This window comes from Gymnoscopelus microlampas, assembly GCF_963454915.1.
Source record: "Gymnoscopelus microlampas genome assembly, chromosome: 7".
NCBI lineage: Eukaryota > Metazoa > Chordata > Actinopteri > Myctophiformes > Myctophidae > Gymnoscopelus > Gymnoscopelus microlampas.
The window spans coordinates 51,906,412-51,919,206 of record NC_139944.1 but is presented as its reverse complement, the minus strand read 5'-3'; the positions used below and the strand labels follow the sequence as shown (position 1 = coordinate 51,919,206).

Below are 12,795 nucleotides of genomic sequence, written 5' to 3'. Positions count from 1 at the left end.
TACGACGCCATCAAGGCACTGCCAATGCATACATTTTAGTCGACTAAATCAACTGTAGATTTAGTCGACTAAAATCTTATGGTATTTAGTCGAATAAAACTAGACTAACAGTAAAACATTTCAGATGACTAAAATACTAATAAAACTAAATGGAATTGTATTCAAAAGACTATGACTAAAACTAAATCAAAATTTGCTGTCAAAATCAACACTGGTACTGTATTTCGCAGGGATATAAATCAATCCAACTGTTGGTGCTGAGTGCCAAGCAGGGTGGCATTGGATCCCCTTTTTCAGAGTCTTTGGTATGACGTATCAGGGCGGACACAGGGCCGTGTTAATGTCAGAGTGCGCCCTAGGCAAAGGACAGGTTTCACCCCCCCCCACTTATTTGGGGTATTTTTGTTACATTAATTCGGTTATTTTGGTTAATTCTGTACAAAAAAAAAATGTAAACAAAAAAAAGAAAAAATAGATATTATTATTTAGGGACTAGGAATTCTTTTCTTCATGGGTGCATTTTTGCCTCCTTCCCCCGACAGGACATAGGCATTTGCCTACATTGCCTGTGCTTAAACACTGCGGACACTCTAACCAACAAGGCCACTGAGCCGGTTTATCAAGCGGTGTAATTATTTAAGTATTTCCGATTAGCTGCAGACACACAGGCAGGCAGACAGGCAGACAGGCAGACTGTATTTTCACCTTTTCATTGTTTCATTAATCGTAATCGAGGCACAAGTTTGAAGGAGTTGTGATGATAATAATAATAATAATAATAAACCCAAAAACGAAGAAGATACTTATTTGACACCAAGATTGACAGCAGCAAAACAATATAAAATTTTTGGTTATAAACTCCAAAACAACCAGTGGTGTAAAGTAACATTTACTCAAGTACTGTACTTGTACAATTTTGAGGTACTTTTATTTTACTTGAGTATTCCAATTGTTCAATTGTCTATACTTTTACTTCTACTCCACTACATCTCAGAGGCAAATATTGTACTTTTACTCCACTACAATTATTTGAAAACTTTAGTTACTAGTTACTTTGCAGATATAAATTATTACATTATAAAACATACATTAATCACTTTAGTCCTATTTTATACCTAGGTTAAAATAGCCGATCTACACGCTCACAACGCGTTGCATCGCGACGCGTTGTGAGCTTGTAGATCTGCTATTTTCAAACATTTTAGTACTTTTACTTTTGGTACTTTAAGTACATTTTGATACCGACACTTTTGTACTTTTACTCAAGGACATTTTTAATTCCGGACCTTTACTTGTAACAGAGTACTTCTACATTGCAGTATTGATTGTTACTTAAGTAAAACATTTGAGTACTTTTCCCACCACTGAAAACAACTTCCAATTGTAAAAATGTTCACCTATAAATGCTATGACCAAAATAAGGACACCAGGTTGAAAGGTTGAAATAAAGAAAGTACACGAGAAATGTGACAACAAGCACATTCCAAACAGAGTTTTTAGAGAGCTTATTTGGTCGAGTCTGGTTGTAAAGTGTTTGCCATCATTACCAAATGGATCGCCCGTTTCAGCTTGACCTAAGTTAGCATTTTGAATCAATTAAAGTGCACTGGTTAAAGTTATTGGCAAAGATGCATTTAAAGAAACCCATAAAATTCCCACCACAAACTCACACGTTTCTGCTCAACATTGTAACAGGTCCTTTTATTTATACGGTATATATTTTACCACTATAGACTAATGTGTTTAGCATGAATGTTTAGCAAAATGTCATGATTCCCAAATCACACCCCATCAACCAAGACAGTTAATAATGGAAAATGATATTATTGAGCATTGGAACACACATTGTATTTAATTTTTGAAATGTCCATAATGGTTTCACTTAGGCCTACTACATTCACATATAGAATCTCAGTTCATCAGATTTTAGAACATCTTATGGAGCATAGAGTTAAAATCTAATATAATAATACAATATAACATAAGGGACAGAGCCCTCTATGTCTCGTCCGTCAGACTGCAGACTCTTCAGATATCTTCCCAAATCTCGCGAGAGTGTGTTGCTGGGATAGAGAAAGGTCGATAACAAAGTAGATTTTCTCTGATGATTGGGTCCAATATTTAGTTCAGTAACGATGGAGCTAAGGAATGGTTCAGAAGCTGTGTTCACGTTCACTCTCCCATTGGAATCAATAGACTCCAACTTGCTTCCTGTCTCCTAAAAAGGCGTCCACCTACGTCACGCAGAAACGGGAAGTAAACCGGAGATTGTGACTCTTGCTATTTGCCTCTTGGCCCGAAGTGAATTCATATAAAAGATAAAATTCTAAATTTAAAAGGGTCTTTAAAAGAAAGCAATGTCCTCTCCACACTTGTGGAGCGCCCAGAATGTGATTGGGTATGATTTCACGTGTGTGTGCATGTATGTCTATTTGCTATTTGCTATTTGCACACCGAGTCCATTTGTGTGTGTGTGTGTGCGCGCGCGTGTGTGCATGTGCACATATTCATGGGGGGGGGGGGGGGGGGGGGGGGCATTAGCAAGCAAGTCCAGTTCGACCAGAGCAGATGAAACTGGCACTGCCCTTTGCCTTCTTGAATAGAGGCACCATGCATATCTCCTACCCGAGGGCAGGACCTGAAAGTAGGTGCTGAGGTTATGAGTTGGGTCACTCGCGATCTTTCCTGCTTTTTTCACTGTCCTCTGGTCATAGAGATGCTGAAGGGCAGAGCACTGCACCCCACAGAGCTTAGACCCACTTCGTCTTCCAATCAATCATAGTATGTGACATTTTATGAAGGCATCTGGGATCATTCAGTTTAGAAGAGAGTATAGGTACGCGACACCCACTGTGAAGGTCCCCGTGAAATAATGTAGATATCGGACATCATGTTGATGTCATCATATCATATAGTGAGTGACACTGTGACATCATACCTACTCCCAAATATGAAGTTATTTGCCTCTCCATTGACTTCCAGTATAAAATGAAAGTTTCAGTAACATGTGGCAGAACACGTTGTACCACAGAGTAAGACGGGTTAGTTCTTACAGCTTGAAGTAAATCTCGTGACATCTGTTTTCTATCCTCCAGCACCGCATTGAAACATGGCAGAGGTCGATCCAGGTTCAGTTGTGAACACCATGGGGTCCAACATCACCGAGGCTGTGAATGGTACCACCATGGCCAAATTCGTGGCCTCCACAGAGGGAACGGCGCTAGCATACGGCAGTCTGGTTCTGATGGCCCTGGTTCCGATTTTCTTCGGAGCGCTGAGGTCTGTCAGCCGCTCCAAGTCCAAGGATCCGTCAGACATGCCAGAGACTCTAACGAGCAGGGAGGCTGCCAGGTTTCCCATCGTGGCTAGTTGTTTTCTGTTTGGCCTCTATCTGCTCTTCAAGGTCTTTCCTCAGGAATACTTGGACCTGCTACTGTCTATGTCCTCTGTTTTCTATTTTGCCCTGGGAGTCTTCGCTCTGTCTCACACCATGAGTCCTCTGATGACCAAGGTATTCCCATCCAATCTGCCCAACAAACAGTATGGACTGCTGTTTACACAGGGAACCGGAGAGGCCAAGGAAGAGATCGCCAGCTGTGGGTTAGACATCAAGGACCTGGTGTGTCTCATCCCCAGCGGCGTGCTTGGAGTCTGGTACCTCCTCAAGAAGCACTGGGTAGCCAACAACCTGTTTGGTTTGGCGTTGGCGTTTAACGGAGTGGAAATGCTCCACCTGAACAACGTCAGCACCGGCTGTATCCTGCTGGGGGGGCTTTTCGTCTACGACGTCTTCTGGGTGTTTGGAACCGATGTCATGGTAACCGTGGCCAAGTCCATCGATGCCCCGATCAAACTGGTCTTTCCTCAGGACCTGTTGGAGAGAGGTTTGGAGGCCAGTAACTTTGCCATGCTGGGTCTGGGAGACATTGTCATTCCAGGTATCTTCATTGCTCTGTTGCTGCGCTTTGATGTCAGCCAAAAGAACGGGAAAACATATTTCTATTCTAGTTTATTGGCGTATATCTTGGGTTTGGCTCTCACCATCTTCATCATGCACACCTTCAAACACGCCCAGCCTGCTCTGTTGTACCTTGTTCCAGCCTGTGTCGGGCTTCCAGTTCTTGTTGCTCTCTTCAAAGGAGAACTCACCGAGATGTTCAGGTATGAGGAGGCGTCACCGGAGGAGACAGAATCTCAAGAGGAGTCCTCCCCAGAGAAGGACCAATAGAACACAGGACCCAAACTTATACAAATACATTATGAATTAGGCCTTGTTTAATCATGAAAATAGCTGATCTACAAGCTCACAACATGAACATTTCTGAAATCTTTGATTGATTTAATTTTTTAAAACTTATTTGAAATAGTAATACAAAAACTTGGAAGTAAATGTTAAAAAAAAATATATATATATGTACTTATGACGCATAAAAATGGGTCCACGACCCTAAAATGGGTCCTGGCCCACTGCAATAGGTGTACTGCTGCTCTTTTTTTCCCACTGGGAAACCACAGCTTTTGCTGGTCCCCACAGCTGTGGTTATAGATGGTGGTCTGTGAATGAAAAGCAGTCCTTCCATTGGGGTGTTTTCTGTCAACGTATTTGGGGTAGTGTGGGTGCAATTAATACAGTGCTCAGGGAGCTGTTAGGGGTTTAGTGTCTTGCTCAGGGACATTTCGACCCAGACCGGGGCAATGGGTGCGAAATGATGTGCGAATGATGTTCGGTGCCTATCATTTCAGACCATTTTAATACAGGAACAGGAAGGGAAGTCGTTATGAAACTATGCGAACACACAAAGTGAAACTTTTGAGACAAATTCTGTTGCGGTCAAGTGGAGAAACATTTCTCACAGATCAGTCGTCAGTTATTATGTGAACAGAATCCTATATTAAAATAGCCTAGAGGGTGGGCCGACGGTGGGCTGACGATGGATGTCACGGGCTGGAAAGACAGGCTCTCTTCCCCCAACCAAGCTCTGGTCCAGATCGTTAGCGAGTTCTCTCTAGTCAATGGTAATTCATATTGACCAGATCTGTAGAGGGTGCAGTGGAGTAAATAAAATAATTTCCGTCTTTTTTTACTGCAGTTGGAGACCTTGCACGGTAGTGGAAGTTACAGTCCATGGGAATAGCACCTATTGGAGCACTAACAGAATGATAGAGAGAAGTCGCTAACGCTCTGGACCAGAGCGTTGAGAGGGAAATCGCTGATGCTCTGGACCAGTGCTATCCCCAACCCAGGAGCGGATCCAGAGGCAGCCGCCAAACAGTCGGTGAGGAGGAAGAAGCACCTAGCATAGCTGATGGCACTCTGGGATGTTGGTTGTCTAGGAAGTTGACAACCGGAAATGGTTGAATTTGGCGGAAGTACCACCCAAGGAAATGACGTTGATGCTTTACAAATCTGTTAACATTCTCTCTGAATGGAACAAGTGATTGGTCAAAAAATATAGTTTCCGGAGGAAAGGGAAATCCTGTCCACTCAGGACTTCCTAGACACTCGCTGCTTTAGGTCGTGGCCAGGCTCTTCTTTTCGCAGATGAGTGAGGCTGGGACCGAGGTTAAGCTGATGGGGACAGAGTTGGAGACAGAGTTGCCTGATTTTGCGAGTGACACAAGCAACCGGGTCTATGAAAACAAGCCCAAAAGGAGCGACTATAGACCACATGAGCACTTTTTTTTTTAAATAGCCGATCTACAAGCGTCACAATGCACCGAATTGTGAGCTTGTAGATCTGCTATTTTCAAAGAAAAAAACATATTTTTGAGACATTTTAAATACACAAATCTTGTATGGGGGTCCCTGGCACAAAATATTAAGTAAATGTTAATTTGAGGGGGCCTTGATTTAAACAACATTCAGGAAAGTAGCCCAAATAAGCAACTACACTTTAGAAACAAGCCCAAAAAAACGCAACCCGCAACTACCGATATTTAAAAGCGACTTCGGAGAAAAACAATCCCGAAGTTGCTTATAATAAGCAGACCTGGCAACACTGGTTGGAGAGTGCCCGGAGTCTCCTTTGTGTCTCTACCAGAAACGCTGCCTACCGGTTCGCTGGTCATCAAATTATTGGCTTAGGAATGCGACAAAAACAGAAGAATATCCATGAATTCAAGTCTCCATGGGGTGACTAATCGATATATTTTTTTTGGGTGACATATCCCTATAAGCCCTACATTTAGGCTAGTCGAAAAGCTGATCTACAAGCACACAATGCGTCGCATCGTGACACATTGTACGCTTGTATATCTGATATTTTTGAAAGATTTGACAAATTTGGGAAGCTTTGAAAAAAGGGGAAATGGAACATTCTTCATAATACTTTTACTTTTGGCACTTTATGTATATGTCACAGGGAAATTGGCATTTGTTGGGAAATTGGAAAGGTATGCTCGTTTTTAGGCACAGGGCTTTGGCGTGAGGCGGGGCTTTGATGCGAGGCGGACCTGGCTTTTTTTGTTCCCCCCCAACATAGCAACCAGGAAGCTACGCTAGGGGAACGCTGAGGAGCACTGAAAATAAAATGGATAATATGAGAGAAATATTCTATGACAGGTTGGATAATGAAGCGGTTAGCCAAGAGGCGCGCCGACTCAGCAGACCTTGAGGCACGCCCCAGCGCCGTCCGAGTTGTAAACCGATAGGGGGAGAATAGATCTTTTCATCGGTTACTATCCACGACACTCTAATTAGCGGGCAGACTGGGCTTTCTGCCCGTGCACATAACGTCACCAGTCGCAATCGAAGTGAATCGATAACAAAGGGGGAAGCGAGGGGGGGTGAAAACGAGCGCTCCTTTTTCAATTTCACTGGTTTTCCAATTTCCCTGTAACATATATATTAACACCAATACTTTTGTAGTTTTATGCAGGACTTTCATTTGTAACAGAGTATTTCTACATGTGGTATTGCTACACTTACTTAAAGGACCACTTCACCCATTTTCAACGGATCTTCATATGACTAATGCTCATTATACGATGGTACAATTTGTGTCTACTCAGTCTGTTTCTCAGAGGAGGGCTGTGGACAGTTCAGAAACCCGCCTACCAGTGACATCATCGAGAAGGGACACCATTGTCGCCCTCCTCATGATGTCATCGATGACATCAAGCAGGGCACAGATTGATTGTCATCTGAGTAAATAGGAGCGCTGCTTGGCCATATTGTCTGAGAGACTGCGGGGAATCGCACACTAGTGGATCCACTGGCGATGCGGGGACGACGGAACAGAGTCACCAACCTGGTAAAAACTCAGCTGCAACGGGAAGCCTTTTGATTGTTGTGTCGGGCAGATATCTGTCCAAAGGAGTCTGTATAGTGGCCAACAGCCAAGGCCTCCCCCCATACCCCCTGTCCTATTTAGAACAGAAATAACCCAACCTCTCATCCTTGTGCTCCCTTTCTCCCCATCTTTGTTGGCGGTAGCAGCTACCCACCACCGTTGCCAGAGTTGTCAGACATGGCAGGACCTGTGTCAAGCCGAGCACGCGTGTACACCGAGGTCAACACACTGCACCGGCCCAGGGAGTACTGGGACTACGAGTCCCTGGTGGTCCGATGGGGAAATCAGGATGACTTTCAGTTGGTTAGGAAGGTAGGGCAGGGAAAATACAGTGAGGTCTTTGAGGCGATCAACGTCACAAACAGCGAGATGGTGGTGGTGAAGATACTCAAGCCAGTGAAGAATAAGATAAAAATCAAGCGTGAGATCAAGATTTTGGAGAACCTGCGCGGAGGACCCAACATCATCTCCCTGATCGATATCGTTAAAGACCCTGTATCTCAAACGGCCGCCCTGGTCTTCGAGCACGTTAACAACACAAACTACAGGCAACTGTACCCGAACCTGACCGACCACGACATCCGATCCTACATGTACGAGATTCTCATGGCCCTGGATTGCTGCCACAGCATGGGAATCATCCATCGGGATGTAAAGCCGCAGAATGTCGTGATTGATCACCAACACCGCAAGCTGCGCCTCATCGACTGGGGTCTGGCCGAGTTCTACCACCCAGGGAAGGAATACAGCGTGAGAGTGGCTTCACGCAACTTCAAAGGCCCAGAGCTCCTGGTGGACTATCAGATGTACGACTACAGTCTGGACATGTGGAGCCTGGGCTGCATGCTGGCCAGCATGATCTTCAGGAAGGAGCATTTCTTCCAAGGTCAAGACAACTATGACCAGTTGGTGAAAATAGCCAAGGTACTCGGTACCGAAGACCTGTACGACTACATCGACAAGTACAACATCGAGCTAGAACCTCGCTTCAACAACATCCTAGGAAGACATTCTCGTAAGAAGTGGGAGCGCTTTGTGAACAGTGAGAACCAGCACCTGGTGAGCCCTGAGGCGCTGGACTTCCTGGACAAGCTGCTGCGTTACGACCACCAGGTCCGACTGACTGCTCGCGAGGCCATGGACCACCCTTACTTCTTCCCCATCGTGAAAGATCAGTCTTGAAAGTCATATTCGGTGAACTTGCCCAGTGGGAATACATCAGCTGTTAGCACGACCAGCATGATTACATAGGCATCTCCGCTTTCCCAGTTTTGCCAGCGTCTACTGCTGCCCTGGTGGGCCCCTTCACCAGCCCACCCCTCCTCTCTGCTGCCACCACAAACGCCCTGGAGACACCTGTACCCGCTGCCGCACCGCACTGATAGCAAAGCAACTTCATTTCCACAGGTTCAGGAATACCAACCATAGACATATAAAGGTAGACTTTTCCTCCGGCTACGAGGCGTCCGTATCGCGGCCGCCATTTTGGAGAAGGCCGCGATGTGGCCTGTAGCCATGTACTGTAGGAGGACCAACATGACAAACATGCTAAAACACCATTTGGGCTTTTTCAACTATCGTCTCCACAACATTTGGGCATTTTCTTAGCCTTTGCGATTTAAAGGTAGGGTTAGTGATTTTCTTTGGTTAAAATAAGTGTTAAATAACTATATTCTGATAGTACTCATTGCTATATAGTGTTTGTTCAGTAAATGCATTTTCGTTTCAGTTTCATTTCCAATTGTATCCAATCAGGACAGAGAACTCAATCAGGATATAGATTAAACAAGTGAAATTGGAAGTGATGACACTAAGAAATGAGCAGGCAAAATTGGAACTGCATGGAACACTATAAAAATGAAGCTTAAAAATTGGTACTGTCTCCTGATTGGCTGAGATTTTGACACCTACCAGAAAATGTATTTTCTGTTTATTAAAGAGCTGGAGAGACGGGGAGACTCCTGTTACTGAACAAACACTCTATAGAAATGATTACTATCAGAATATAGTATTTTAACCTTTTAACAAAATACTTTTTGTTTTAACCCAAAAATATCATTTACCCTACATTTTACCACTGTCAACCTGGCATCCGTATTGTGGGCATGTCATCATTGGAGAACATTTTTAAAGCATTTTCACAAATTTTCAAAAAACCTTTTACATTTTGTTACGTTTTCAAAAACTTTCAAAAACCTTCTAAGCTCACAATGCTTAGAATCTGTGTTCATCCTCACCAACGTGACCAAGCTGAACAGAGCTCTACTTCTACTGCATCAACAAGCCTCCCAAATCCCACCCATGAGAGTGTCCATTTTTGTGTGACCAAGTTACTTAGTAGATTATTATTTCTTTCTTCATTTGTTTACCGGGACAGTGCACATTAATGGCATGTAAATACGCCGGATTTAGCTAGAAGCTAATTTCCATCCGTATAGTCCCACTTACAAATACATCACAGTGACAACATGACAAAGAGAAAAACAGCACACAGCTGCCTACAAATTAAATATGAAAAAAACATACCTAATTTAAGCCTAACCAACAATCTAAATACCCACTGTATAGTCTGACATCTAGCTAATAGCAAATTCAAACCTATTTTGACACATCTAAGAATTAAAAAGTATCAATAATCACATGTTTGAGATATTTTCAACCATTGTTTTTTACAATTACAAAACATACATTAACTAATTAAGCCCACATTAAGCTAGTCAAAAAGCTGATCTACAAGCACACAATGCGTCGCATCGTGACACATTGTACGCTTGTATATCTGCTATTTTTGAAAGATTTGACAAATTTGGAAAGCTTTGAAAAAAAGGGGAAATGGGACATTCTTCATAATACTTTTACTTTTGGCACTTTATGTATATATTAACACTAAAACCTTTGTAGTTTTGTGCAGGACTTTCACTTGTAACAGAGTATTTCTACATGTGGTATTGCTACTCTTACTTAAAGGACCACTTCACCCATTTCCAACCTATTGTCATATAACTGGTCCTCACTTATGCTAATTATACGATGGTACAATTTGTGACTACTCAGTCTGTTTCTCAGAGGAGGGCTGTGGACAGTTCAGAAACCTGCCTAACAGTGACATCATCGAGAAGGGACACCATTGTTGGTCGCCCTCCTCATGATGTCATTGTTGACAGGGACCAGATTGATTGTCATCTGAGTAAATAGGAGCGCTGCTCGGCCATATTGTCTCCGAGACCGCGGGAAATCGCACACACAAGTGGATCCACTGGAGATGCGGGGACGACCGAACAGAGTCACCAACCTGGTAAAAACTCAGCTGCAACGGGAAGAGTTTTGATTGTTGAGTCGGGCAGATAGCTGTCCAAAAAAGTCCCTATAGAGGCCCCCACACAACAGCCAAAGCCTTCCCCCCATACCCCCTGTCCTGTTTGGAACAAAAATAACCCAACCCATCCTTGTGCTCCCTGCCTACCTATCTTTGTTGGCAGTAGCAGCTCCCCACCAACGCTGCAAAAGTTGTCAGACATGGCAGGACTCGTGCCAAGCCGGGCACGCGTGTACACCGAGGTCAACACACTGCACCAGCCCAGGGAGTACTGGGACTACGAGTCCCTGGTGGTCCAATGGGGAAATCAGGATGACTTTCAGTTGGTTAGGAAGGTAGGGCGGGGCAAATACAGTGAGGTCTTCGAGGCGATCAACGTCACAAACAGCGAGATGGTGGTGGTGAAGATACTCAAGCCGGTGAAGAATAAGATCAAAATCAAGCGTGAGATCAAGATTTTGGAGAACCTGCGCGGAGGACCCAACATCATCTCCCTGATCGATATCGTTAAAGACCCCGTGTCTCAAACGCCCGCCCTGGTCTTCGAGCACGTTAACAACACAGACAACAGGCAACTGTACCCGAACCTGACCGACCACGACATCCGATTCTACATGTACGAGATTCTCAAGGCCCTGGATTGCTGCCACAGCATGGGAATCATCCATCGGGACGTGAAGCCGCAGAACGTCATGATCGATCACCAACACCGCAAGCTGCGTCTCATCGACTGGGGTCTGGCCGAGTTCTACCACCCAGGGAAGGAATACAACGTGAGAGTGGCTTCACGCTACTTCAAAGGCCCAGAGCTCCTGGTGGACTATCAGATGTACGACTACAGTCTGGACATGTGGAGCCTAGGCTGCATGCTGGCCAGCATGATCTTCAGGAAGGAGCATTTCTTCCAAGGTCACGACAACTATGACCAGTTGGTGAAAATAGCCAAGGTACTCGGTACTGAAGACCTGTACGACTACATCGACAAGTACAACATCGAGCTAGAATCTCGCTTCAACAACATCCTAGGAAGACATTCTCGTAAGAAGTGGGAGCGCTTTGTGAACAGCGAGAACCAGCACCTGGTGAGCCCCGAGGCTCTGGACTTCCTGGACAAGCTGCTGCGTTACGACCACCAGGTCCGACTGACTGCCCGCGAGGCCATGGACCACCCTTACTTTTTCCCCATCGTGGCCAACTCGCCCAGTGGGAATACATCACCTGTTAGCACGGCCAGCATGATTACAGGCATCTCTGCTTTGCCAGTTTTGCCAGAGACAGACGTGGCAGAATCTAGTTGTATAAAAAATATATTTATACAACTAGATTCTGCCAATACCGGAAAGGATACCGGAAAAGATGCGCTGTGATTGGCCCGTAGTCAGGAAGCTTGCCTTCTCCAAAATGGCGGCCGCAATACAGATCGCTCCAATGAACTGCAGCGGCCAATGAGGTTTCTATATCTATGATGCCAACTGCCTGGGTCAAGGAGCGTATCCTGAAGGATGGATTTTTTTCCTCTTTTTTTTCTCTCCTTAACGAACATGCTAATTTTAGGGAATTTCTATACTATGTGGTGGAATGCAAGATTCATACTATACTGTGCATGTATTTGAATAAATACATAGACATATGATTATTGGTCAGTCACTGTCTGCTTGAACTGCTACATTAAGAGTAATGAAACATGATGACACATGATATCTGGAAGGGTCACACTGACCAGTTACAAGACATTGGTTTGTCCTGGTCACTAAAGGGCTGCGATTAAAATACATTACATTACAGTCATTTAGCAGACGCTTTTATCCAAAGCGACTTACAATAAGTGTAAAATAAAGACGAGAAGAAGACTGGACATATTAGGACAGCAACATGAATGCTGATGATAGATGCAGGATACTCATAAAGATTAAAACACCTTGTGATTGGTATAGGTAAGAATCGATCTGATTCGTTCTGCTTGATAGGGAAAGAAAGAGAGTATATATACTGTAAGCAGCCTCAATACAGGGCGGCCCCTGTATTGAGGGGCCGCCACTGCCGCCTGCTCTCGCACTTGCTTAGATTAGACCTAGAACTAATGTGTAAATTCACAAATAGTGAACATAGACTGGTCTGTCATCTTTGCTCAAAGTGCTCATTTCCTCAAGGGAACTTGAAAAAGACCGAAAGGGTCGAAACGTCGTA

At 44.2% G+C, this 12,795-nt stretch overlaps 3 protein-coding genes across 3 annotated transcripts; all 3 read left to right on the top strand.

Moving 5' to 3' along the window:
* Positions 1–3,109: 3,109 nt before the first annotated feature.
* Positions 3,110–4,228, top strand: LOC311048639 (minor histocompatibility antigen H13-like; the record flags this gene model as incomplete). The annotated part of the gene is made up of 1 exon (XM_084061902.1): positions 3,110–4,228. One exon carries the CDS (start codon positions 3,110–3,112, stop codon positions 4,226–4,228), a length of 1,119 nt encoding a protein of 372 aa, XP_083918028.1.
* A 3,241-nt stretch (positions 4,229–7,469) lies between these two features.
* Positions 7,470–8,474, top strand: LOC311049124 (casein kinase II subunit alpha-like; the record flags this gene model as incomplete). The annotated part of the gene is made up of 1 exon (XM_084062593.1): positions 7,470–8,474. One exon carries the CDS (start codon positions 7,470–7,472, stop codon positions 8,472–8,474), a length of 1,005 nt encoding a protein of 334 aa, XP_083918719.1.
* A 2,328-nt stretch (positions 8,475–10,802) lies between these two features.
* Positions 10,803–11,975, top strand: LOC311048637 (casein kinase II subunit alpha-like; the record flags this gene model as incomplete). The annotated part of the gene is made up of 1 exon (XM_084061900.1): positions 10,803–11,975. The coding sequence occupies exon 1, from the start codon at positions 10,809–10,811 to the stop codon at positions 11,973–11,975; it is 1,167 nt and encodes a 388-aa protein (XP_083918026.1). The 5' UTR covers positions 10,803–10,808.
* Positions 11,976–12,795: the final 820 nt, after the last annotated feature.